Raw genomic sequence first — 25,058 nt, forward strand, 5'->3', positions numbered from 1 at the left:
ACATTTGTTTACAGAAAAAAGATATGTATATTAGTATGTCCCATTTTTTCTAAATTTTTTCTTATCTTTGTTACTAATTAAACATTTCAATTACATAGCTGAATTCAAAATTACAGTCCACTAATCTATCAGAAAAAGTAGCGACTGCTTCTGTATATTATTCTCAAAATATAGAGATGGTCACACTAGGCCTATAGTAAAACAAACAAACAAAAAAAAACACACACACAAACAAAAAACCTCTTTAAAATTAATTCCAAATATCATTAATAAAAGCCATATTCCTGTTATTTAAAAAGAAGTTTCTTCTAAATACTGATGTCACAATGCCTCTCCATTTCCAAATAATACAAAATCAAAAGACTAACTGCTCTTAAAAAAAAAGAAATTTCACTGTTCAAGCTTAAAATAATAGTATTAAACTAATACAATAAAAGAAAAGTATCTCTAAACAAGGTGATCAAAACCAATCAGATTCTTAAGGGGTGATCTACTTATATACAGGAGCTTTAAAAAAAGTCAGAGCAACAACATTCATTTAGTGTCTCCAGGATTCAGAACAGAGCTTGTTACATACTATCTCTTTTTGAAGAAGCTGGTAACACTGTTCAAAAGATAAAATAATATAACATTGGATACATAGCAAAACTTGTACAAAAAAATCAACTTTCCCACCTTTAAAGTAGACATGTATACATGTCAGTCTCTTCCACTAGACTGTTAACTCACCTGCCTAGTATGATAGTCCCTGAATAAACATTTGCTAAAAAAAAATAATTGTTAAAGCCATTGAAGACTAAGAGTAATGAGGAACAGAGGTTTTTCGTTGTTTTTTTGTTTTTTACCTGTGGAATGATGCCAGCCTGGCTTTCTTCTTGTTTACCCATCATTGTGTAAGATTTCCCAGCACCAGTCTGCCCATAGGCAAAAATACAGACATTATATCCCTCAAATGCATGTAAGAGCATTTCCTTTCCAATGTCATTGTACACACGGTTTTGAGATGCAAAACAGGGATCTTCGGGCTGTAAAGATTAAAAGGAGAAATAAATGACATTTTATTCATATTCTTTCCTATGCTTATTTGATTACTGCTCTAATAAATACAAGTGCTTTGAATCACACAAATCACCTAAAACATGTATTTTTAAAGTTTCCCCTACATGTTATTTTTCTCATTTTATACGCACGCATGCACTATTGGAGTTATCCATTATCCAGGTCAGCCATACATAAAAATATCTACATGAAATTATCTAACATGATTACATTTCATTTCCCATTACTTTACAAATATCACTCTTCCATTCATAGGGAGCTCCAAGAAAATTTTCTTAAGGAAACCTTTGGAGCAGGGGTCACCAACTGGTGATCTGCAGAACACTGGTGGTCCATGAGGTCTGAAAGGTTGGCGACCGCTGGTTTAAAACATCTCCTTTTCCAACACAAAATAGGAAAAATAATGAATTAAAGAATGCCTAAGAAGGAGATGCAGAAGCAAACCCTAGTTTAGGAAAAAGCCCTAGAAGCCAGCAAGACAAAGGATTCCATACGAGTAAGGATACTGCGAAGGGCCCCACTCTCCATTTTCCTAGATGTTGGTAACCCCTGTTTTTCTTGGTGGACCTGAAGGCTCTTTTGAAACACATTAAAAAACCCTTCAAACCCTGCTCCTCTGCAGCACCATGAGTGTACTCACCGAGGTGTGAGACCAGTAGGAGTAGTCGAAGCTGAAGGACTTTGGAGCTTCCTTTGGGTTCTTTGGGTTAACAATACCTAGAGGATGAAAATGTTTTGATTTTTTAAGTCACTCAGTTACATGTTCTTTAGTTCAACACGATGTTATATGGTAAATTCAAAAGATCCAAATCAGTACATTGATACTGCTGAATCTAAATAGGATACTCAAAAAACAAAAATAATCACATTTTTAATAGATGATCTACATATATAATTTGAAAATAATCAGACCAGTAACATTCACTAAGGGTCACCAGGATTCAGAGCAGAGCCTGGTAGACAGTAGGTGCTCATTAAATACTTTATAAGTGAACCCGAGGTAAGAAAGCAGCCAAAATCTGGAAATGGGCCATATTACTACTTCAAGGTGCTTTGTAAGGCTTCAAATATTTCAACACATCAGAAATAAAAATTAGAAAATTATTGAATCAATCTAGCCACTATTTGAAACAAACTCTTTTTAAAGCTCTATCTACTTCAGAAAAGCTTTTGGTAATAAAGCATTCATTGAAAAGATAATCTGATTTCTGAAATCCACAGCTGACAAACTAATACGTAAGTGTTCATATATTTATGTGTGTACATCTGTGTATATGAGTGTGTACAGTGGAATCACCGACCACTAAATCTTCTGTAGAATGTTTTTACAGCAAAATTACTTTTTGATTGAAAAGCATGAAGTCTCACTGCCCATATTAACAGTGATTTCTCCTGTGATTAATCCTGTCACAGTTCACTTCAGGGACTGACTGCTGAGGCTTAGCCCCTCTCCCTTTCTCATACACATAAAGCGCTGGCTCCTCAGATTCCACATGGAATAGAATCCTTGTAACGTGGTCATGAAACCTCCTCAAAGACCAGACATCTACACCAACCTACTTCTCTAAGGCAGGGCCACATCCCAGGGTATCAGTGAGATCAGGATTAAAAAATAAATCTGTCCAGAGCAGCTGCTGCTCCGGACACAAATAGCAACAGTTGCTACGGTGCTTAGTTCTCTCTCTTGCTCTTGCTGGATTCCACTGGGTAGGGCCACATACGTTCCAACCTCAAATGCTGAGAGTATTACTAAGGCTCACACTGCACATAATCATGTGACAGGGAGACATGATTCTAGAAAGAACATCTCCCCCCACACAAATGGTAACGTAAACAAAGAAGAAGTTTCTAAACAAAAGGCATTACATATAATATTTAAGTAACAGCCAACATTCATGGAGCACTTCCCCCCAGCTGTAAGTGCTTTCTATGTACTAACCTATTTAATCCCCCCAACCACTCAATAAGGCAGACGCTTTATCATCCCCATTTAATAGGTAAACCATCACAAAGAGGTTTAAATAACTTACCCAAGGCTACAGAACTAGCTAGTGCCAATCCAGGATGCGAACTTAGAGAGTTTATCTCCAGAGCCCACTCTGAGCCAAAATACTCATCATTAAAATGCTTATTCCCTACATGCAGCCACTGCCAGTAAGGCATCTTTAATGAATATGCACACATATAGGTATGTGTATGCACATGTATTATGACTACCCCTAAAAGTATACCACAGGCATTAATACTCTTCTTACCCATTTAAAACTAGGAACTTAATGATCATAGTTCCTAAAACATGAAAGACCACATACAAACTCTACCAAGCCAAAAGGAAGTTAGTGTCATGCTGCATGAACCACATTCCAGATTTCAGTGGCTCAGCAATAAGGACAATGACGAGATGAGACGTAGGATATGACCTCTGAAGTCTTCACCATTAAAAAAACATGGTTAAAACAAACACTTCTAACCTTTAGAAAATTTGCTATTATAAATCTTTTAAGCATGTTTCATTAAGTCTTTTGTTTGTTTGTTTGTTTTTGTTAATCCTCACCGGAAAATATTTTTTCCATTGATTTTTTTAGGGAGAGTGGAAGACAGAGGGAAAGACAGAGAGAAACATGGATGTGAGAGAAACACATTGATTGGTTGCTTCCTGCATGCCCCAAACCAGGGCCCAGGCCAGTGAGGAGCCTGAAACCAAGGTACGTGCCCTTGACCGGAACTGAACCCGGAACCTTTTGGTCCACAGGCCAATGCTCTATCCACTGAGTCAAACTGGCTAGGACTCATTAAATCCTTTAATTGGTACCAATTCTGCCAAAAACAACTTAAAGATCTAGTTTTCAGATCCTACCCCTTTGCTTTCTTTTCCCTAGTAAAAAAAAAGAAAAACTACACCAGTAATTTCCTTGATACACACAAAATCCTTTTCCTCGATATTCACTCCTCCCAGATCGTTGAAACTTCTGAAACTAATAAATGTTCCTAGCTTCCAGCTTCGACACCAAGCTGCTTTTTAAACAAAACCCTTTTGAAAAACATAAGTAAACCAAAGTATAATTTTAAAGTTATTTACATAATAGTTATGTCAGCCTGGCTGGCATGGCTCAGTGGTTGAGCATCAACCTATGAACCAGGAGGTCACGGTTTGATTCCCGATCAGGGCAAATGCCCAGGTTGCGAGCTTGATCCCCAGTGTGGGGTGTGCAGGAGGCAGCCAATCAATGATTCTCTCTCACCATTGATATTTCTATCTCTCCCTCCCTTCTACCTTCCTTTCTGATCAATAAAAACATATTTTTAAAAAAACAAGATTAAATTTACCCAAAATATTAAATTTTTTTAAATTCCTAAAAAATATTCTTTAAGATACCTCAGAACAATGCAAAATTCAATATTGTTGTTACCTGTTTTAAGGGGAAAGTATAAGCACAAAGCCTTTGAAGGCATGGGTAATTTCTATGTTAGGTTGGGTAGTGGTTATAGGGTTGTTTTATAGTATTCTTTATATTTAAATATACATTGTATTGTCTTTTTTTTTTTGTATTGTCTTTAATATTTCCTGATACAAGATTAAGAAACCCCAGAACTCTGCAAATGAAAAAAACTTATAAAAATATTAATGACAGCACTTGAACTCATCATAGTTCACTATTGCTTCCACAGACAATGAATCAACGTTTTCAAATATGCCAAAGGATTTTTCTTTTTTAAAATGTTTTTAGAGAGAGAGGAAGGAAAGGGATATATAGAGAGAAATATCAATAATGAGAGAGAATAATTGATCAGGTGCCTCTGCACACCCCCTACTGGGGATCGAGCCTGAAACCTGGGGGGGGGGAGGGGGACCTCAACCACTCAAAAATACCGGCAGGGCCCAACAGACTTTTCTTTCTGAATTAGTAACAGTTGAGATCTAACCTTCTTCCTTTAATCCAACTAAGAAATAGGATATTTCCAACCATTAATAAAAAGAGGAGAGGGGGGCCCCTGACTGGTTTTGCTCAGTGGGTAGAGCTTCGGCCTGCGGACTGAAGGGTCCCAGGTTCAATTCCGGTCAAGGGCATGTATCTTGGTTGCCGGCACATCCCCAGTAGGGGGTGTGCAGAAGGCAGCTGATCGATGTGTCTCTCTTATCGATGTTTCTAACTCTCTATTCCTCTCTCTAAAAAAAAAATCAATAAAATATATTTTTTAAAAAGAGGAGTGGGGGAAATGGCAGGGAAGTTGGGGGGGGGAGGTTAGAGATCAACCAAAGGACTTGTATGCATGCATATTAGCATAACCAATGGACACAGACACTGGGGCAGTGGGGGCTTGCCCTTGTGGGTGGAAATGGCTGGGGGAGGGCGTCAATTGGGAGGGGGGGAGTAGACATATGTAAAACTTTAGACACTAAAAAAAAAAAAGAGAGAGAGGGGAGACAGTACATTTCATTAGAAAGGTTATAGGTTTTGAACTCAAAGGACCAGCATCAGTGCCTATATATCGATATCTTTCAATATTCTACACAGACAAAAAACAATAAAAATATATTTAGATTTTTTTGGTGTGATCTTGGGTATCATTTCACTTTTGCGTCCTATTAAAAACTGAGATAATTCACAGGAAAAATATGTAAAGCACAACACAAATGTTAATTTTCAATAATAGGTATTCTACCTTGTTTTGTTTTTTTTCAAATGAGTTCAAATGCATTTTATTTTTAGACGACCTACATGACATGTTATTCTTAAAAACAATGCCTCTACTCCAAATATATCAAGAGCAAAATAAATAAAGAGCTCAAGATAACATCAGTCCCATTGTCCTAGTCCTCATGTTTAGATGGAAAGCAGCAGCCAGGTGCTCACTTCGGTAGCACATAACTAAGATTGGAATGATACAGAGAAGATTAGCATGTCCCCTGCACACAGATGATACGCAATTTCATGAAGCGTTTCGTATTTTTTTAAAAAAAGAAATAAAACTGTGGTACATATACACAATGGAATACTATGACGCTATAAAAAAGAAGGAACTTTTACCATTTGCAACAGCATGGATGGAACTGGAGAGCATTATGCTAAGCGAAATAAGCCAGTCGGAGAAAGATAAATATCACATGATCTCACTCATATATGGGATATAATGATCAACATAAGTTGATGAACAAGAATAGATCCAAAGACAAATGGTAGGGGAGGGGCGGGGAGGTTAGAGAGCAACCAAAGGACTTGTATGCATGCATATTAGCATAACCAATGGACACAGACACTGGGGTGGTGGGGGCTTGCCTGGGGTGGGAATGACGGGGGGGGGGGGGGGGGGGTGGGGGGGTGGCGGGTGGTGTCAATTGGGGGAAAAGGAAACATATGTAAAACTGTAGACAATAAAAAATAAAAACAGCAGCCCGTTATGATGACAGGTGATAGATCCAAATTGCCAAATTTGTTAACATTTTCCCACTCCTAAGCCATCCTTAAAGATAATCATATTTGAGTTACACCATCCTCACGGAAGTCCTGCAGAGCAACCATGCCATCTGTTTTCAGCAATAAAGAACTGGTAGGTTTTAAAATTAGCAAGGATGTGCTTGATTTGTTCTGAAGCCCATCATAAAAGGTTTTACTCTTTCATAAAAGGTTTTACTCTTTCTGGTAGTCTCTGTTCTTCAAGTTTCCCTTTAATTGATTTCATGTCATCTTTGACATACTTCTTGTAGGCTTCTTTTGTGAAGCTGGTTTCCTGCACGTGATGGTTCATGAAACTTTCAAGCAGTGATTACTGTGCTTTCAGTACCCTTGCCCTCAGTAATCATCACGTTTAATAAAAACCTTCCACTCAGACCCCCATCAAATGGTGTCTCATTCTCCGAGGTTGCCCACTCTCACTTCTCAAGTGCGTACTATCGCTTTAAAAAATTTACTGTACTTTGCTAAATCCTCTGTCACACTCTTGAATCCTTTCTTGTTCTGTGACAAGAACCTGGTTCAGGTTGAGGCCTCCCTTGACCTCCTTGGGTGTCACCCAGCATCAAAATGACCACTTTTCCTGCAAGGAATAGATTTTTTGAGTACTGAGTCAGAACATAACTCTTATTTTAAGTGCTATATACTTCAGTTGCTTTATTTCCTAATAAAATCACCTTTCATACCACTTTTCAAGGTCCCTTTTAAACTCCTCTGCACCCGAGGCTTCTTCTCCAATCAAGATTTCTCTTATATTCCAGACCTGGATTCACCTCCACAAGCAACTTTTCACAGATGATCTTGGAGTCATTTTTGACTTTTTTCTCTCACCTTCCACCTCTGATCTATCCTGTCAGCTCCAATTTCAAATGTATCCAGAATCCCATGGCTTCTTACCATTACCATCATATCACCCTGGGCCAAGCCACCATCTCTCTCACCTGGATAATGCAATACCTCCTGACTGGGTTCCCCGCCCCCTGCCCCGAGCCCTGGAGGAGTCTAATCGCCACATTGCAGGCAGTGAGCTTTCTCAGACCTCCTTGTCAAGGTTCTAGTGAAAACCTTTCAATGGTTTCCCATCGAATGGTTTTATACATGGAGTAAAACCCCAGAAGGCTTTATAATGGCTCCATCTCCCACTCCCTCTCTGACCTTCTCTCCAAAGATTCATCCCTCACTCCAGGTCCACTGGCCTTCTTATTAAAGACACAGTGTAATTATTGCTCAGAGACTCTATTTACTGCTCTACTAGGAATGCTATTCTCCCAGGTAATAGCCCACTCCCTAACTTCATGCAGGCCTGAGAAGGGAGACTGCAGGAGCACTGGGAAATGATGTTAACACTGCATTACTCAGTCCAGTGCTTCAGAGGAGACGTGCTGGACTGGAGGGTTAATGGCAGTTAGGGTTTATGGTGTTTTACCCATAGGAAAAAGAAAGCTATTAGAACTTTAAAAAAATCATGCACCCACTCAAAGTCAAATCTTCTCCTGTCACCATATATTAGAATCCCCTACTCTTTCCACCCCCTGGGTGGTGGGCACACGGTGCAATATACAAATATTGTAACACAGAAACCCACATCTGAATCTATATGTTCATATTGACCAATGTCACACCAATCAATTTAATAAATATTAAAACAAACAAACAAAATACTACATTACAATGGCATCCAACTAGACAAGTCCATTTTCCTGATCTTCTGCCTTGTCTTCCAATAGTCCCTGTGTCTTTGCTGTCTGTGCTTTTACTCAGTGTGCTCAACTCTCCAAGTATCCCAAGTCTGAATTGGCTTCCATGCTAATAATCTTTCTAAAGAAATGGCGGTTGTAAAAAAATCTCAGGATCCTATTTTAAGAAAGGAAAAGTTAAACAGCACTTTCATTCATTGGACACATTCACTGAGCACATGTATTAAGTATAAACTATGCACCAGGCACTGTGCTGGGGATATAATGGCAAGCAAAAAAGTTATTTCCATCCTTCTGGAGTGTATAGCCAATGGAGGAGACAGACCTATAATCACACAAAATACAGAGTTAGGAGATACAAGGTGAGAGCAGGGGTGGTTATTTCAAATAAGAGTGGGCAGGCTGCCACCTCTGAGAAGGTGATATTTAAGCAGGGATCTGAATACATTTGAGGAACAGGTATGACCACCAGTGTAATCAGAGGGGTAAACATTGACAAGGTGTGAAATCATACAGCTAGCCAGAGGCCAAATTCCTTGTGGCCAATGTGAGGGTTGTGTTTTTGGGTTTTTTAATTCTAAAAGTGATAGAAGCCAAGGAAGGATTTTAAGCAGAGGGGGTGACATAATCTAATTTATTTTTCCAAACTATGACTGGCTACTGCATAGAAACAAGAGCAGGAAGCGAGAAACAGGAGGCTACTGCAGTATTGACTTAGATAAGAGTGAAAATGGTAAAAAGTAAATGGATCCAAGATAGCTTGTGAAGGCAGAGATGACAATACTTACTGATGAATTACAGGTGGCCTGTAAGAAAGAGAGAGGAGGCAAAAGGGACCCCAAACTAAAAGAATGAGTAAGAATGAAGGAAGAACCACTTTAGGTGGGTAGGGAGGAAAGGTAAGTATTTCTGTTGAAATACTTCTTAGGCTTTCAAGTAGAGTTAAGTTAGCAGCTGGGCAGACAAGCCTGTAGTTCTATAGAGAGATCCAGGCTAGAGAACCACTTTAGGTGGGTAGGGAGGAAAGGTAAGTATTTCTGTTGAAATACTTCTTAGGCTTTCAAGTAGAGTTAAGTTAGCAGCTGGGCAGACAAGCCTGTAGTTCTATAGAGAGATCCAGGCTAGAGAAATGGATTTGGTAGTCACCACCACCTCAGTGACATTTGAAGCCTTGAGCCTGGGTAAAATCACTTAGGGAGTCTGTCTTCTCTAGAGACAGAGAAGAGCTCAAAGAGAAGAGACAAAGTCCTGGTTCACACAGGAAGACGAGGAAGAACGGAGAATGGCCTGTCAGTAAGGAAGGCAATCAGGAGAGCATGGGTACTGAGAGCCAAGAGGCGGAAATGTTTCAAGGATGAAGTCAAGCTATATTAGCTGCTACTATTACAATGCTTATTACCATAACCATCCTCTGGGTTCCCTAGGGGAAGGAGTCTTTGTTCAGGCTACATCCTGACTTCCCCAATAACTTCTCTGCTCACCCTCACCTCTGGGACTTGGCTCCCTAACACTGTTCAGACCTTGTCTAGTTTCAAGGCTGTTTTCTTAAGTTTCCCTTCATATATCAGAAAGGCAGTCTCAAAACTGAAGATCTTATTGTATCTTTCCCCCAGTCCAAAGAGAAGATGATCCCACATTTATCCTCTCCCTACATCTTGCACAGCTTTCCCTTTTCATCTTCAAATGTTTTATTCCTCCTGCAGTGGCTGTCATTTCCTTAGGAGAGCTGAAGAGTGAAGACCAGGACAGCATCTTCCATGTAAAGGCTTACTTGCAGACCCTTACCCAAGATAAATGGAAATGCCTTTAAAAGGACTATCATAAATGTTCCACAGGTTTTCATTTACTGATGAGCCACAGGACCATCTTCTCTTTTGTGGAGCCCCTTCAAGTCAAAATTAGCCTTACACAATTCATTAAGTCCCTTAATTTTACCCTTTTTTCCTTGCCTTATTTCCTACTTTGTTACTTCAGCACACAGATGCAGAAATAATGTTTAAATTACTAACCATTAAAAAACAAGGCAGTCAAAACAAAATTTGTGCTTAAAAGCCGTTTATTCTCCAGAATAATTTTGTTTATCTAAATCTCAAAGTCTCTATGTAGCAATTATACTGTTGTTGGCAAACTACTAAAGAATTTGCCTGCAACTACAATTAACATATCAGTGTGGTAACACTGTAACTTTATATTAACTTTTCTATCACAGCATGTGTGGGGTTTGTTAAAAATCCCAGTGACATCTTCAGCAAACTTTCTCTTCCAAAAGCTTCCCGTAGCCAAAATTAAGAAAAATGGCACACAATAAAAGTATTTTATATACCATTTATATCCCCAAACCATAAAACCAAAACCCATAAGCAGCACCCTCCCTACTCAGAATAATGTATTTCCAGAAACATATTAAAGTGGTAAAGCACATTGCTATAAGGAGGATTTGCACAAACGACCTATAATTATAACATTTCTTAATTATTTAAAATAACAAACTTAGATTCCAAATCTTATAAACAGGATAAATGTACTCTATGTTCATGATATAATACTCAATCCCTTTGTATTAAAAATAAACATACAATAGGAAGAAAAACTGCCAGCTCTATTAGTGTCACAATTTTATTAACTAGGTATAAAATAAATATGCTAGCTATAATAAATATTCAACAAACTCTCAGTTAACAATCATTCTACTCTTCCTTAGCAAATGTTTGTTAATTTTAATTTATTGATTTGAGAGAGAGAGAGAGAGAGAGAGAGAGACATCAATTTGTTGTTCCACTTATTTAGGCATTCATTGGGTAATTATTACATGTGCTCTGACCAGGGATTGAGCTTGAAACCTTGGCGTATTGCAGGGGTGCAGGACCTTCTTTCTGACAAGGGCCATCTGGATATTCATAACTCGTGGTCCACACAAAATTATCAATTTAAAAATTAGCCTGCTATATTTGGTCAAACATTTAATTTACTCACCCTAATGTCTTGGTAGGGCCAGACCAAATGATTTCACTTGCCTCATGTGGCCCTCGAGCCAGAGGTTCCCACCTCCTGGGCGTATTGGGATGATGCTCTAACCAAATGAGCTACTCGACCAGGGCCTAAGCAAATTTTGAATGATTTTGAAGGGAGATCATTTGGAAGGTCTCAGCTAGCTTTCATTCAATCTAAATGGAACAAAGCTGTCTGAGCTAATATTAATATCCTTTTTATTCATAATTTCCCTACATCAAGAAAGGACATTAAAATACATTTTAATCTGCCTTAGCTGGTTTGGCTCAGTGGATAGAGCGTCAGCCTGCAGACTGAAGGGTCCCGGGTTCAATTCCGGTCAAGGATACATACATGCCTGGGTTGCAGGCTCAATCCCCAGTGTAAGGCATGCAGGGGGCAGCCGATCAATGATTCTCTCTCATCATTGATGTTTCTCTCTCTCTCACCCTCTCCCTTCTTCTCTGAAATCAATAAAAACATATTTTTAAAAAAGGAAAAATAAATTTTAATCTAACAGTTAAATTCAAGTTAGACATAGACATTCACAGTATTTACACAGAATAGTAAAACAATATAAATATTTTGAGAGGCAGTATGTATAGCACCGAGGTTAAGAGTGAGGGCTCAGGAGCCACACAGCATTTTCTGGTTCTCCCAATTCCTAGATGTGCAATTCCAGGCAAGTTAGCCAGTGTCTATCCTCCTGCCTATGAATGGGGAAAATAAGAGTAGGTATAGCCTGGGCAGTGGGGCTCAGTGGTTGAGTGTCCACTCCTGAACCAGGAGGTCACGGTTCAATTCCTAGTCAGGGCACAAACCCTGGCTGGGGGCTCAATCCCCAGTAGGGAGCATGCAGGAGGCAGCCAATCCATGATTCTCCTCAATGATGTTTCTATCTCTCTATTTAATGCTCTCCCTTCCTCTCTCTGAAAGCAATAAAAACTCCCCCCCCCCCCCAAAATGTAAGTATCTGCCACAGGACTATTGTGAAGATTAAGTGAGTTAAAATCTGTAAGTGCCTAGTTGTGCCTGACATGGCTTAAGTGTTCATTACTGTTTTTAATTACTAATCAAGCTCCCCTCCTCCCAGTAAAAGGCAACAGAGTACAAAAAAAAACCCAAACAAGTAAAATCTGCTTTTGTTTTTCCCTTCATCCATTTTGCCTACTCGAGTTTACTCAGATACAAAAGGAACTCTTACGTATAAGACCAGAACAATGTCATAAGGAAACAGTAAATGTAGTTAAATCATTTCCTCACTTAGGCAGCTTCTGCTAATTCTGGCCATATTGTTTTCTGTGCTGCCAAAACAAAAAAGGCTTCCCAGACATTCCTATCTTTCCTGGCCCCATCCCTCAATTATTTAGATGTCTTCCCTCAATGCTTTCATTAACAGTCATCACACGGCTTTTATTATTTATCTCTAAGACAAGACTAAAAACTCTGAGAGGTTTGTGGCCTTCCAGCCTATCCTTGCTGAATAACAAAAACCTGATGTCCTATAGATGCTCCAAAAACCTAATTTCGTATTTCTACCAACTCTACTTATACATCAATCATCCACAAACAATAGAAATGTTTTCATAAAATAAGCACAGTTCTTGATATACTACCAAAAATTAAGTCTATGAGTACCTACACTTCGCTTACCATATGACCAAAGTAATGGGCCCTTCCAGGATCTCACTGATGGCATTGCTAGCTCCCATTACAGTGCTTCACACCACATTGGGCAACTAACAAAAGCAATCAGCATATGTTGGTGGCATGAACTTTTAAAAATGAACTCCAAAACATCTCTTGAGCACTGCAAATGTCATACAGCTGAAAGTAATATAATGTTATAGCAACTGCCTATATACATAAAAGCCTAAGCAACCATTACGAGCAAACAACCGGAATGACCAGACAACCGGCTGGTAGCTATGATGTGCACTGACCCAGACCTTGCTGCTGGGGCCCTGATAACCCCGAATCTGGTTCACCTGCACCCCGGACCCAGACAGGAAGGCAGGGGGAGCCCAATTCCTCGTGGAATTGGCCGTTGGTTAGCTTGCTGCTGGGGCCCTGACAGCCCCAAATCTGGTTTACCCGCACCCTGGACCCAGGCAGGAGGGAGGAGGGAGCCTGATTCCTCATGGAATTGGCCGTGCCTTAGCTTGCTGCTGGGGCCAACCTCCCACGGCCCATCCCCCCAGCAGGCCCCCCCCCCTCACCCCCTACTCACCAGCCAGGCCGAGGGACCTCACCTGTGCACGAATTCGTGCACTGGGCCTCTAGTATTTCAATAAAAAATAAATTAGCCGGGCCAGCATGGCTCAGTGGTTGAGCATCAACCTATAAACCAACAGCAGTTCAATTCCCGGTCAGAGCATATGCCCGAGTTGCAGGCTTGATCCCCAGTGTGGGGCATGCAGGAGGCAGCCAACCAATGATCCTCTTTCATCATTGATGATATTCATTCATTCTCTCTCTCTCTCTCTCTCTCTCTCTCTCTCTCTCTCTCTCTCTCTCTCCCTCCCTCCCTCCCTCCCTCCCCCTCTCCCTTCCTCTCTGAAATCAATAAAAATTTATTAAAAATGAATTAATTAAAAATGAATGGGACATGGCTGCTTTCTCCTATGAAAAAAACAACAACAAATGCACACATAAAGGCCACATGCAGCACAGTTCGGATTTTAATTAAGGCAACCTCAAAAGTCTAGAACAATGAGATGCAAAGCAGCAAAGAAAAACTAGGCTTCCTACATTTTATCCAGTCTTTTCTCTTTGCTATTTTGGGATCTAGATGTGAAAACAACTTATTCAGATTATTGAAAAAGTGTAAATTATACCCTATAATAAAAAGCAGTTGCAAACACACAATATCAAAGGCCTCCTTCAATTCAGTGATAGCTTCTATTGTTCCTGCCTTTAAAATATATATATTCTCACTGAATGTCACAATTTGGGTACCAAAACTAACCAAAAAAAAAAAAAATTAACAAGTAATTTTTCAAACACTGCTCTTTACGGTATACCTCATTCTGAGAGAGGCTAGGAAGCCAAGACAAGTGGAATCGGAAAACTGGGACAGATAGTTAAATAGCAGTTTGCAGCCATCATATATAGATATAAAATGGCCCGATATGTAACATATTTTATTTAATATGTGAAAGTGCAAGGAAAAGATAAGAGAAATATCCAACAAAATGTTAATGATAATTCTCTCTCAGTGGTAAGATTTTGCTTTCTGCTTTGTGAATGTTCAATTTGCCAACTGCTTTTGTTTTGAAAACAAAGGACATTATGCGTTCTTTAAATTTTAGAGCTGATTGGTTTATATTAATTATGGATATACTGAATAAATATGCTCAATAAATTGTCCTGAAATGGGGTAAGAAAGAAAAAACCTGCACTAAGAGAGCTAACAAATTATCTTCCTTTAGTATTTTTCCCCCTAAGTAAAGGTATTAAACTAGGATGAAAATCAGTGACATAAAACTGCTATCAGCAAGAACACCAGAAGATAATGCCTCAGCAAGAGTTAGAAAAGTTGTGAGAAAGATAGTAATATGCTACTATATGCTACAAAAAGGGGGGGGGGGGGACTTAAGCCAGGCATTCCTGAAACTCCAAGCCTCATTTTGCTCTAAAAGAAAGTATTTAAACAAATGATTATTTTGTATATATTTCAAAGATATTTGAAAAAAAAATATATAATGAGAAGAAAAATTACATATAGCAGATGATACAAGAAAGGTAAAGCAAAGTCAATTTAATGAATACCTATGAGCCACCAACTGTTTAAGGTGATTAGGGATATAAAACATAGTCTTAAAATATTCCCTTTTTCCATTAGGTTGTCTTTTTTTTTTTAATATATTTTATTAATTTTTCACAGAGAGGCAGGGAGAGAGATAGAGAGTTAGAAACATAGATGAGAGAGAAACATCAATCAGCTGCCTCCTGCACATCTCCCACTGGGGATGTGCCCGCAACCCAGGTACATGCCCTTGACCGGAATCTAACCTGGGACCTTTCAGTCCGCAGGCCAACGCTCTATCCACTGAGCCAAACCAGTTTTGGCTGTCTTTCTTTTTTAAAATATATTTTATTGATTTTTTACAGATAGGAAGGGAGAGGGATAGAGAGTTAGAAACATCGATCAGCTGCCTCCTGCACACTCCCTACTGGGGATGTGCCCAAAACCAAGGTACATGCCCTTGACCAGAATCAAACCTGGGACCCTTCAGTCTGCAGGCCGATGCTCTATCCACTGAGCCAAACCAGTTAGGGCTTGAAATTTATGTTAATATTAGAGGCCCAGTGCACAAAATTCATACATGGGTAGGGTCCCTAGGCCTGGCTGGCAATCAGGGCCAACCTGTGGAGCGACTGGGGGGGCGGGCGATTGGAGGGCCCCTGCTGGCCCTGCCTTGGCTGGCCTGGGGCCTGTGGGCTGGGGGCAGTCTTGCATTGAGCATCTGCCCCCTGGTGGTCAGTGCGCGTCATAGCGACCAGTCGTTCCACCATTTGGTCAATTTGCATATTAGACTTTTATTATATAGGAAAATACATGAGCTTCCTTTGCAACTTGTGAGGCTGTAGTTTATGTATGATGTGTGTGTGTGTGTGTGTGTGTGTGTTGCAGTAATTCTCTTCTTTGCTATATTCTATAATATATATATGTACCATGGAGTTCTGGTCAAGATGGCAAAGTAGGTAAACACTGTGCTTGCCTCCTCCCAGGACCACAGTTGTAGTTGCATTACAACTAAAATCTAGAACAATCAATGTGGAGAACCCTCTGAAGACTAGCTGAACAGAAGTCCTAAATAAGGAGTAAGGAAGAAGCCACATTGAGACTGAATTAATAAGTAAATAAAATATAACATGATTTATTTATCTAGTCCCTTGCTGATAGATACTGGGTTGTTTCTAGGTGGTTGTTTTTTTGTTTTGTTTTGCTCTAAGAAAAATGAGTGCTGTTAGGAGTTTAAATGCCCAAATCATCAGCAGTTTTAGTGACTCCCAGAGGAATGCACTACTTGGTAGAGGTTATAAAGAGAAATATGATTGGGCATGTGTAAGATGCACAGGTCACAGAATGAATCCCGACAAAGAACAGGTTAAAAGAAAGTAGACATCCCATCTCTCAGGTCAGAGCTCATGGTTAGAGGTGGACAAGTAGTAGATGAAGAGCTGGGTTTATCCTACTTCTCAGGCCACACTGTGAAGCACTTCGGGTGCTGTTATGAAATTCACACTTTAGTCTGATCTAACTATAATTAGCCCTGGCTTCTTCCAGAAAAGACTTAAGGAGATCTCATTCTGATTCAAGGCTAGTGCCTCTTAACCCTTTTGGGGGACACAGATCTCTAAAAATGTAATGGAAGTGATTACTCCCTCCCAAAGAAAATGCTTAAGACATTTTTTTGTTTGATTTTATTTTGCATATAATTTCAAGGGACCATCTTGACAGACACTCAGAAGTCAATCCACAGGCCCCAAGAAAAGAAACCAAACTAAAATGCAAGTGAGAATTAGGTAATACTAATGAGAGAAAAAATATCTAAAGACTTAAAGACTAGAATACAAAATTCTAACCACTTAACCAAATAGAAACAATAAAAGTTCATCAAAATGCAGCAGGCGACTGTGGTAAGGAGGTAACTAGACAATAAAAAATGCTGCCTAAGTGGGAGAAACTTGGAATATAATGGGATATTATTAAACAAAGCCATTTGTGTATGCACTCAGGTCTCAAAAATGTCAAGGCAGTAACATTTATCTGTGTCATGGAAAATATTCCCTCTGAGACCAAAAAGTGCTTAAATAAAACTGCTGCTACTCAGTTTTCAGATCTGGCACATTCCCTAAAGTACCCTTCACCCTCTTCTACTTTTTCATAAGGTATCTTATGGCAGGAACATTCCATCTGCAATCAACTATAATCCCTGTGAGCAGCAGTTCAGGCTAGCTTGCCAGCATAGAAGTCTTTTAATGCAGCGAACACATGTGGCTATAGCAAATTCATTTCATTTTTTCAACAATTCTAGGTTCAAAATGCATGCTCTCTCCCAACTTTAAATCCAATGTGGGGTGTGTTTTTTTTGTTTGTTTTGTGGTTTTTTTAAAATATATTTTATTGATTTTTTACAGAGAGGAAGGGAGAGGGATAGAGAGCTAGAAACTTCGATGAGAGAGAAACATCGACCAGCTGTCTCCTGCACACCTCCTACTGGGGATGTGCCCGCAACCAAGGTACATGCCCTTGACCGGAATCGAACCTGGGACCTTTCAGTCCGCAGGCCGAAGCTCTATCCACAGAGCCAAACCGGTTTGGCTGTTTTTTTGTTTTGTTTTTTTTTTAAGCCATTAATACTTTCTAAACATAGCAAGTGGCTCACTTAAAATCTCTCATTTAAAAAGCATCTGGATTGCATATTAGTCAAATTACTAATAAACTGCCATGTAAAAAAAAAACCCAGAAATATAAAAATTAGTAGAAAACCAAAAACGCCAAAAATCCTACAGAAAAAACGACTCTGATACAATTAGAGAACTAGCTTTCCAAGAATAAACACCTTTCAAGGAACCACAATTACTCCAAGCCCTGAGCCATGACAAAGTAAGTATTTAGCTAGAAAACTAGCCCTACTTTTTCCAAGGCCAATTCAGCGAAAGAGCATTTTTGTTCAAGTAGCTTAATGGTAATTTAAAAGTCAAATTTCTCCTGCTGAACATTGACATGCGAGAAGCAATCTACTATAGCCAGATGAAGGTGAGAAGTACCAATATCTAGTCATAGCACAAGTTCTCATAAGCTACAATTCTGAAAAATTCCCCAAACTTACTGGATGTTTAGTTTATAATTCTATTTATTCCTCAAGGTCTAGCTAAAATGCCCTATCATCTATGAATCTTACATGTGTCCTTTGCCAAACTCACATTTGCACTTTTTAAAAATCCATTTTTATGGCAATTATCACTTTCATTTACTTTGTATTGAGGTTATTTTATTATATCTTATCTCTCCTACCTTGAACTAAAAACTCCTTAAGGGCAAAGTCCTACGGTACATACAATTCTGTAATTCCCTACAGGCACACAGTTTAGTAGACTCTCAAAGAGGAAGGGAAAGACAGAAAGGGCAGGGCAGAGCAAAGCCACTTAGCCTGTAGTCTAGAAAAGTTTTGGACAAAATATGATGGAAAAACCATTGGTAGTTCAGCACTTTGCTTAAGGTGGTCCACAGACTGGTTTTTATAGAACTAGTACAATATATCCAGGCCTACTTTAACCAAATTATTAATTACTTTTAGTAATAAAAACCAGCCCTAGCCCGTTTGGCTCAATAGATAGAGCATTGGCCTGTGGACAGAAGGGTCCTGGGTTCAATTCTGGTCAAGGGCACAGGCCCAGGTTGTGGGCTCAATCCCCAGTAGGGGATGTGCAGAAGGCAGCCAATCAATGATTCTCTCTCACCATTGATGTTTCTATCTCTCTCTCCCACTCCCTTCTTCTCTGAAATCAATAAAAATATTTAAAATAATAATAAATAAAATCGGGCATTTCTTCTTTAATGTTTTATCAAAAGACATATCAAGCCCTCGCCGGTTTGGCTTGGTGGATAGAGCATCGGCCTGTGGACTAAAGGGTCCTGGGTTCAATTCCGGTCAAGGGCACATGCCCATGTTGTGGGTTGGATCCCCAGTGTAGGGCATGCAGGAGACAGCCGATCAATGATTCTCTCTCATCATTGATGTCTCTCTCTCTCTCTCTCTGAAATCAATAAAGATATATTTTAAAAAAAGACATATCAATATTTTTAATAGTTCTGGAGAGATTTTTTTATGTGTTATAAGCAAGAATTGGTACATAAAGCATAGCCTCACAAATTTTAAATTTTATGGCCCTATCCTAAAAAGGTGGCCAACCAGAAATCTTATTTTCTTCTCCAGTTTGTTATCTACCACAAGTGAAAACATCTGTAATCTTTCATCCAGAGTGAATATCATATTCGGGTAATTTTACTTTTCTACCCTAAACTGACATTATTTCCTATGCAATCAAAATAAGGCAAAAAAGAGAGCTATGTATCTTTTAAAAATGAGATCTAATACCTTTTTTTAATTAGCCATCAATAATCTCTTAATGAGCTTTTAATCCATCTGATTAAAAAAAACAGCAAAGTCAAAAAGTCAAGCAGACCCAGACACATTTCTCATAACTACCCAGAACTAAAGAAAATGTTTTAATTTTACCACATACTCTAATAATTTTATTCTCTTGGACAGTCAATGGATTACTGTTCTTTTATATTCTGTTTGGTACTTAACACACCATTAAACATACATAAAGTAGATACTTGCTAATAAATACTAGTAAACCCTATTAACTTATTATGGACTAGAGGCCCCGTGCACAAAAATTTGTGTACTCGGCGGGGAGGGAGGGTCCCTCAGCCCAGCCTGTGCCCTCTCGCAGTCTGGGACCCCTCGGGAGATAACGACCTGCTGGCTTAGGCCTGCTCCGGGGTGGCAGAGGGCAGGCCCAATCCCTAGGTGCAGCCCCTGGTCGGGCTCAGAGCAGGGCTGATTGGGGAGTTGGGGCGCCGCCCCCTGTCATGCACAGAGCAGGGCGGATTGGGAGGTTGCGATGCCACCCTCAGTCACGCTCAGGGTAGGGCCGATTGGGGGGTTGGGGCACCGAACCCTGTCACACTCAAGGCAGGGTCGATGGGGAGGTTATGGCTCTACCCCGTTACACACAGAGCAGGGCCCGTGGGGGGGGGGGAGGGTTAGGGCGCCGCCCTCTATCACCCACAGAGCAGGGCCGATCAGGGGATTGGGGCGCCGCACCCTGCCACACACAGAGCCGCAGGGCGATCAGGGGGTTGAGGAGCTCCCCCCTATCAGGCACGGAGCAGAGCTGATCAGGGGGTTGGGACGCCTTCCCCTGTCCCGAACAGAGCAGGGCAGATAGGGAGGTTGTGCCCCCCTCCCCCATCACACACAGAGCTGCAGGGCGATCAGGGGGTTTGGGTGCTGCCCCCTGTCACACTGATCCCGGTGCCGGGAGGCCTCGCGGCTCTGCTGATCCTGGTGCTGGGAGGCATATTACCCTTTTACTATATAGGATAGAGGCCTGGTGCGCAGGTGGGGGCCGGCTGGTTTGCCCTGAAGGGTGTCCTGGATCAGGGTGGGGGTCCCCACTGGGGTGCCTGGCCAGCCTGGGTGAGGGGATGATGGCTGTTTGCAGCTGGTCACACACCCTTCAGGGTGGGGTCCCCACTGGGTGAGGGGCTGATGGCTGTTTTCAGGCTGGCGGGTGACTGAAGTTCCCAACTGCTCCTTTTTTTCATTTTTTTTTTTTTTTTTATTCTGGGCCAGCTTTAGCTCTGGCTCCAGCTCTCAGGCCTCTGCTGCTGAAAGCAGGTATCTGGTTTGTTTGGGTTCTATAATCGAAACACTGTATCAACTCCATCTCTGAGATCCCGGCTCACTGAAAGCAGGTTTCTGGGGTTTTGTTTAGCTTCTATATTTGTAACAATGTTTCAAACTGCAAGCACAGAGGCCGGCAGCGGCAGGCGGAGAACGCTGGAATCCTCTGTCACTGAAGCAAGCAAGCCTCATGTTAACTTCAAGCTGCCTGGCTGCCAGCCGCCATCTTGGCTGGCAGTTAATTTGCATATCTCACTGATTAGCCAATGGGAAGGGTAGCGGATGTACGGCTAATTACCATGTTTCTCTTTTATTAGATAGGATAGTCTTTCATGCTAAAGTCATTCATATGTGGAATCTAACGAACAAAATAAACTGATGAACAAAATAGATCCAGAGACATAGAAGCATAGAACAGACTGCAGACTCTGAGGGAAGGCTGGGGAGAGTGGTGGTGGTGGTGGGGTGATCAACCAAAGAACCTGTATGCATATATATATATGCATAATCCATGGACACAGACAATAGGGTGGTGAAGGCCTGGGGCGGAGGGCAGGGGCGGACTAGAAGGGGTCAATGGAGGGGAAAAAGGGGACATATATAATACTTTCAACAATAAAGATTTTTTTAAAAAAAGAAATGAAAATACAATTATTAAATGAAAATACAATTATTAAATTAAAATAATAGTAAAGTATAAAGTGGTAAGTGGTAACACCCAAATATTCATGTATTCTGATCACAGCAAGAAGGGACGGAGGAAGAATAGAAAAGTGAAATATAACTGATAGAAAACAACGTGTACTTACTAGTCGAGTTGCCTTGCATCTGAATGATGCACTTGGACTCTTTGCTGGTCTCTCGAGAATTGAAAGGCCGCACTCGAACAGCCACCTTCACCGAGGCTCCCGACATTCTGATGGTCTTGTTATATAATTAATTGCAGTCCAGAAATAAAGAATCAAATCTTCTTTTGAAGTTATGTTCAAGTTTCCTTTGAAAATAAAAAAGTTCCATAGAAGGCAGTCAGAATTAAAGAAAGCTTGGGCTAACTTGAGCATATGAGCTACTTTCTTATATCTTAGGACTATTTTTGTTTCCATTTCTAAAAACCTCATTCCCTGTAAGTCTTATATTCTCGACAGTAAATTATCCATTAGAAAATTAAGACTGAAATTTGTTTTCCTACTCCATTACCTCTTTACCATACCTAAAAAGTCCCTAACCTTAATTTAATAAAAAAATGTTACTGCAAAGTAACAGGCAACTAGCTTGCTCTGTTTTTCTTACACAAGTACATTCCCATCTGCAAAATGACTTAATACTTTAAAGAAATGCACTGAACTTTCTGTATACTTCAATTCTAGCTCGAAACATTCAGTTATATGATGTATAATTAAACAGCAAAGGACAAAGAGTTCCAGCTTGCTCCTTTAACTTCTATGTACTTTAACTTAGATCCTTTCATATGTATCTCATTTGACCCTCACAACCATTCTGTACAATAAGCAGAGAAGACTCCAAGAGACAGAGGAAAAAATGTGAACATTTTTCAGAGGAATGATTTCCCTCTCAACAGAACAAAACAGACACTCTTCTGTGAAAAGAATCCATATAAGTAATTTCCACAAGAAAAACCAAATCTCAATCCGTACTCTATCCCGTAAATCTTCTATGTATATAAAAGGCTAACAGGCAAACTGTCCCCTTGGGAGTTCAACGGGGAGACTGGGAATTCGATTGCTCGCTATGATGTGCGTTGATCACCAGGGGTTGGCATGGAACAAAGGAAGGCCCCAGCCGGCAGCCAGCATCCAGGGAAGGAAGGCCCTGGCTGGCAGCTGGAAGGCACCTATTGGCCCTGATCGCCGGCCAGGCCTAGGGACCCTACCTGTGCACAAATTTTGTGCACCGAGCCTCTAGTATAAACATATTCAGGAAGCAAACAAAAGAAAAATACTTTTGTGTGCAATTAGCAGGGAACCACAACAGAACAAAATTTAAATCTGACCAATTTTTTTCCACATAACTAAGTAGAAATGCTAACCTCGTTGCACAACTACAAAAGTTTTCCACAAGAAAAGGTATCAAAAAACAAGCTACTCTCTACTTCATTACCTATCTTATTTTCTCAACAGCATTATCACTATTTGGAAGTCTTGTTTTTTGAAACATGTCTATTGTCCATCTCTCTCACACCACCATCAGAATGTTCACAGATCTTATTCACTAGGACTTAGAACAGTACCCGATAAAAGAAATCAGTAAATGTTTGTTGAAATAATGAATTAATGAGTTAAATTTCCCAGTTGTAAAAGTTGTCTGTTCAAGTCCTTTGCCTGGTTTACTGACTTTTGTTTTTGTTCCAAATGATTAGAGTATTTATTAATACTGATATTTTCATATTTGCTGAAATGCCTTTTCCAGTCCCTTTCCTACTTTATTTTACATTAAACAGATAGTTCTTTTTAAAAAAAAATATTTTTTTATTGATTTCAGAGAGGAAGGGAGAGGGAGAGACAGAAACATAATGATGAGAGAGAATTATTGACCAGATGCCTCCTGGACATCCCACACTGGGGATCAAGCCTGCAACTCAGGCATATGCCCTGACCAGGAATCAAACCATGACCACCTGGTTCATGCTCAACCATTGAGCAACACCGGCCAGGCAGATAGTTCTTTTTCAATATATTGAACATTTATTGTGATCACATTTTTCAAATGAAAGCTTAGAGTTTTTAACCCTCCCAATCAATTTGGCATGATCTAAGTTAAGTACCGTACTTTGCCAAGAGAGAATGAATGAAGCAGTCTGAAAAAGACAGAACACATTTCAACCTCTATAGTCCATTCTGATACACAACCATCATCTCAACATTTAACATGTCCCATTACTTTCTCCCCCAAACTAGCAATCTCTGCCAATCTTCCTATTTATATCTGGCCCCATACCATAAATCTTAAGAGTCATCTTTGTTTCCCTCTCTTTGAATTCTTTTAGTAGTGTTAACATTATTAATGAAATGCCATATGAAAACTTTAAAAACTAATTTGCCTATCTCTTCCTTCCTCTCATTCCCATTGCCATTACCCCAATCTATGTCCTTACTACCTCATGCTTAGCATACTTGGAATAGCGGAACTGATCTTTGAGTTTTTAGGGGTTTCTCGGGTGTTTTTCTTTTATGTTTTTATTTATTTCAGAGAGAGGAAGAAGGAAGGAGAGAGGTAGAAACATCAATGATGAAAATCACTGACCGGCTTCCCCCTGCTCCCCCAACTAAGGATCGAGCCTGCAACCCAGGCATGCGCCCTGACCAGGAATTAAACCCAGACCTCCTGGTTCTTGGGTCAACATTCAACCACTAAGCCACACCAACCAGGCAAGATTTTAGTTTTAATTAGGGTTGATAAAATAGAATCGTACAAAGGTCTTTTGAAACACATATGGTGACAGAAGGAAACTAGACTTTGGGTGATGAACATACATATGTAGTATTATAAAGTTACACACCTGAAATTTATATGTTATTCACCAATGTTACCCCAATAAATTTAATTTAAAACAAAAAAAAAAAGCAAATGAGCCTAAACTCCCCAGTGTTGAGATAGGCCCCAGGTATGGGTTGTTTAATTTCCCAAAGATTATGTTACAAATCTCCAGCTGAGAACCCTGCTTTAAGCAACTGTTTAACCCTGCTGTAATATTACTCTTTCCAAAGCATGACTTGCAATTTCACTTCCAAACTCAAATACTTGCTCTCATTTCCCAGTGCTTATAAAATCAAGATCAAAGTCAAGGTACTCTGTGTTCTAGTCAAGCTCCTTTACTATACCATCCATATTGTTCTTTCACTCCTCCTAACAATTTCTCCTACAATGGGCATATGAATTTTCATTTTTTCCTCTATTTGACAGTTTAGCTCCAGTCTTACCTCTTCTAAAATGGCTGCCCAAACGTTCCAGGAATCACTGGTATTTTCTGCAGCATTTATAGCCCCCAACACATTGTGAGAACACTGCTATCATTTTACATGACTGCATTCTATCTTGTATTGTTCTTTAAGAGCTTCCCAAAGTAAAAATGCTATTTTCTCAAAAATCTCTTTGAACTTCGGCTTCTTGAAAAAATGGCTATTTCCAAGTCTAGGCAAGAAATTTCAAGATGATTCTGGAACATGTTAGTATGATCATAAGCAAGAAATCTGTCAAAGATGAATAAGATCATGGCAAAGGGACACAGATGCCAACTTAAAGGGACTCCAAAGATGGGATAATTAAAATATAAAAATACATACATACATAGTACAAATAGAGTGAAAAACATCAAATATATAAATTCATGATTTTAATACCTTAAAAAACCTCATTATTCTGAAGACCGGCAAATAAAACAAAAGAATTGAGTACATATCCAATATAAATTA

The 25,058-nt window shown here is 39.8% G+C and overlaps 1 protein-coding gene, 1 long non-coding RNA gene and 1 other non-coding gene across 13 annotated transcripts in view; 2 read left to right on the top strand and 1 right to left on the bottom strand.

Moving 5' to 3' along the window:
• The window catches only part of LOC132231709 (uncharacterized), a 319,045-nt gene that overhangs the window by 105,656 nt on the left and 188,331 nt on the right, over positions 1–25,058 (top strand). The window lies entirely within an intron of this gene.
• Positions 1–25,058, bottom strand: part of KIF1B (kinesin family member 1B) — a 137,585-nt gene that overhangs the window by 100,918 nt on the left and 11,609 nt on the right. For all 11 annotated transcript variants that reach the window (XM_059691303.1, XM_059691305.1, XM_059691300.1 and 8 more), the window contains exons 2-4: positions 21,438–21,622; positions 1,700–1,776; positions 846–1,025 (exon numbers count right to left, since the gene is read on the bottom strand). In XM_059691303.1, coding sequence (XP_059547286.1) covers positions 846–1,025; positions 1,700–1,776; positions 21,438–21,543 — 363 coding nt within the window. In that variant the 5' untranslated portion in view covers positions 21,544–21,622. The remainder of the gene's footprint in view (positions 1–845; positions 1,026–1,699; positions 1,777–21,437; positions 21,623–25,058) is intronic.
• On the top strand, positions 5,909–6,013 carry LOC132232055 (U6 spliceosomal RNA). The gene has a single exon (XR_009452218.1). It is a non-coding gene; the product is annotated as a U6 spliceosomal RNA (small nuclear RNA).

Source organism: Myotis daubentonii, chromosome 3, assembly GCF_963259705.1.
Source record: "Myotis daubentonii chromosome 3, mMyoDau2.1, whole genome shotgun sequence".
NCBI lineage: Eukaryota > Metazoa > Chordata > Mammalia > Chiroptera > Vespertilionidae > Myotis > Myotis daubentonii.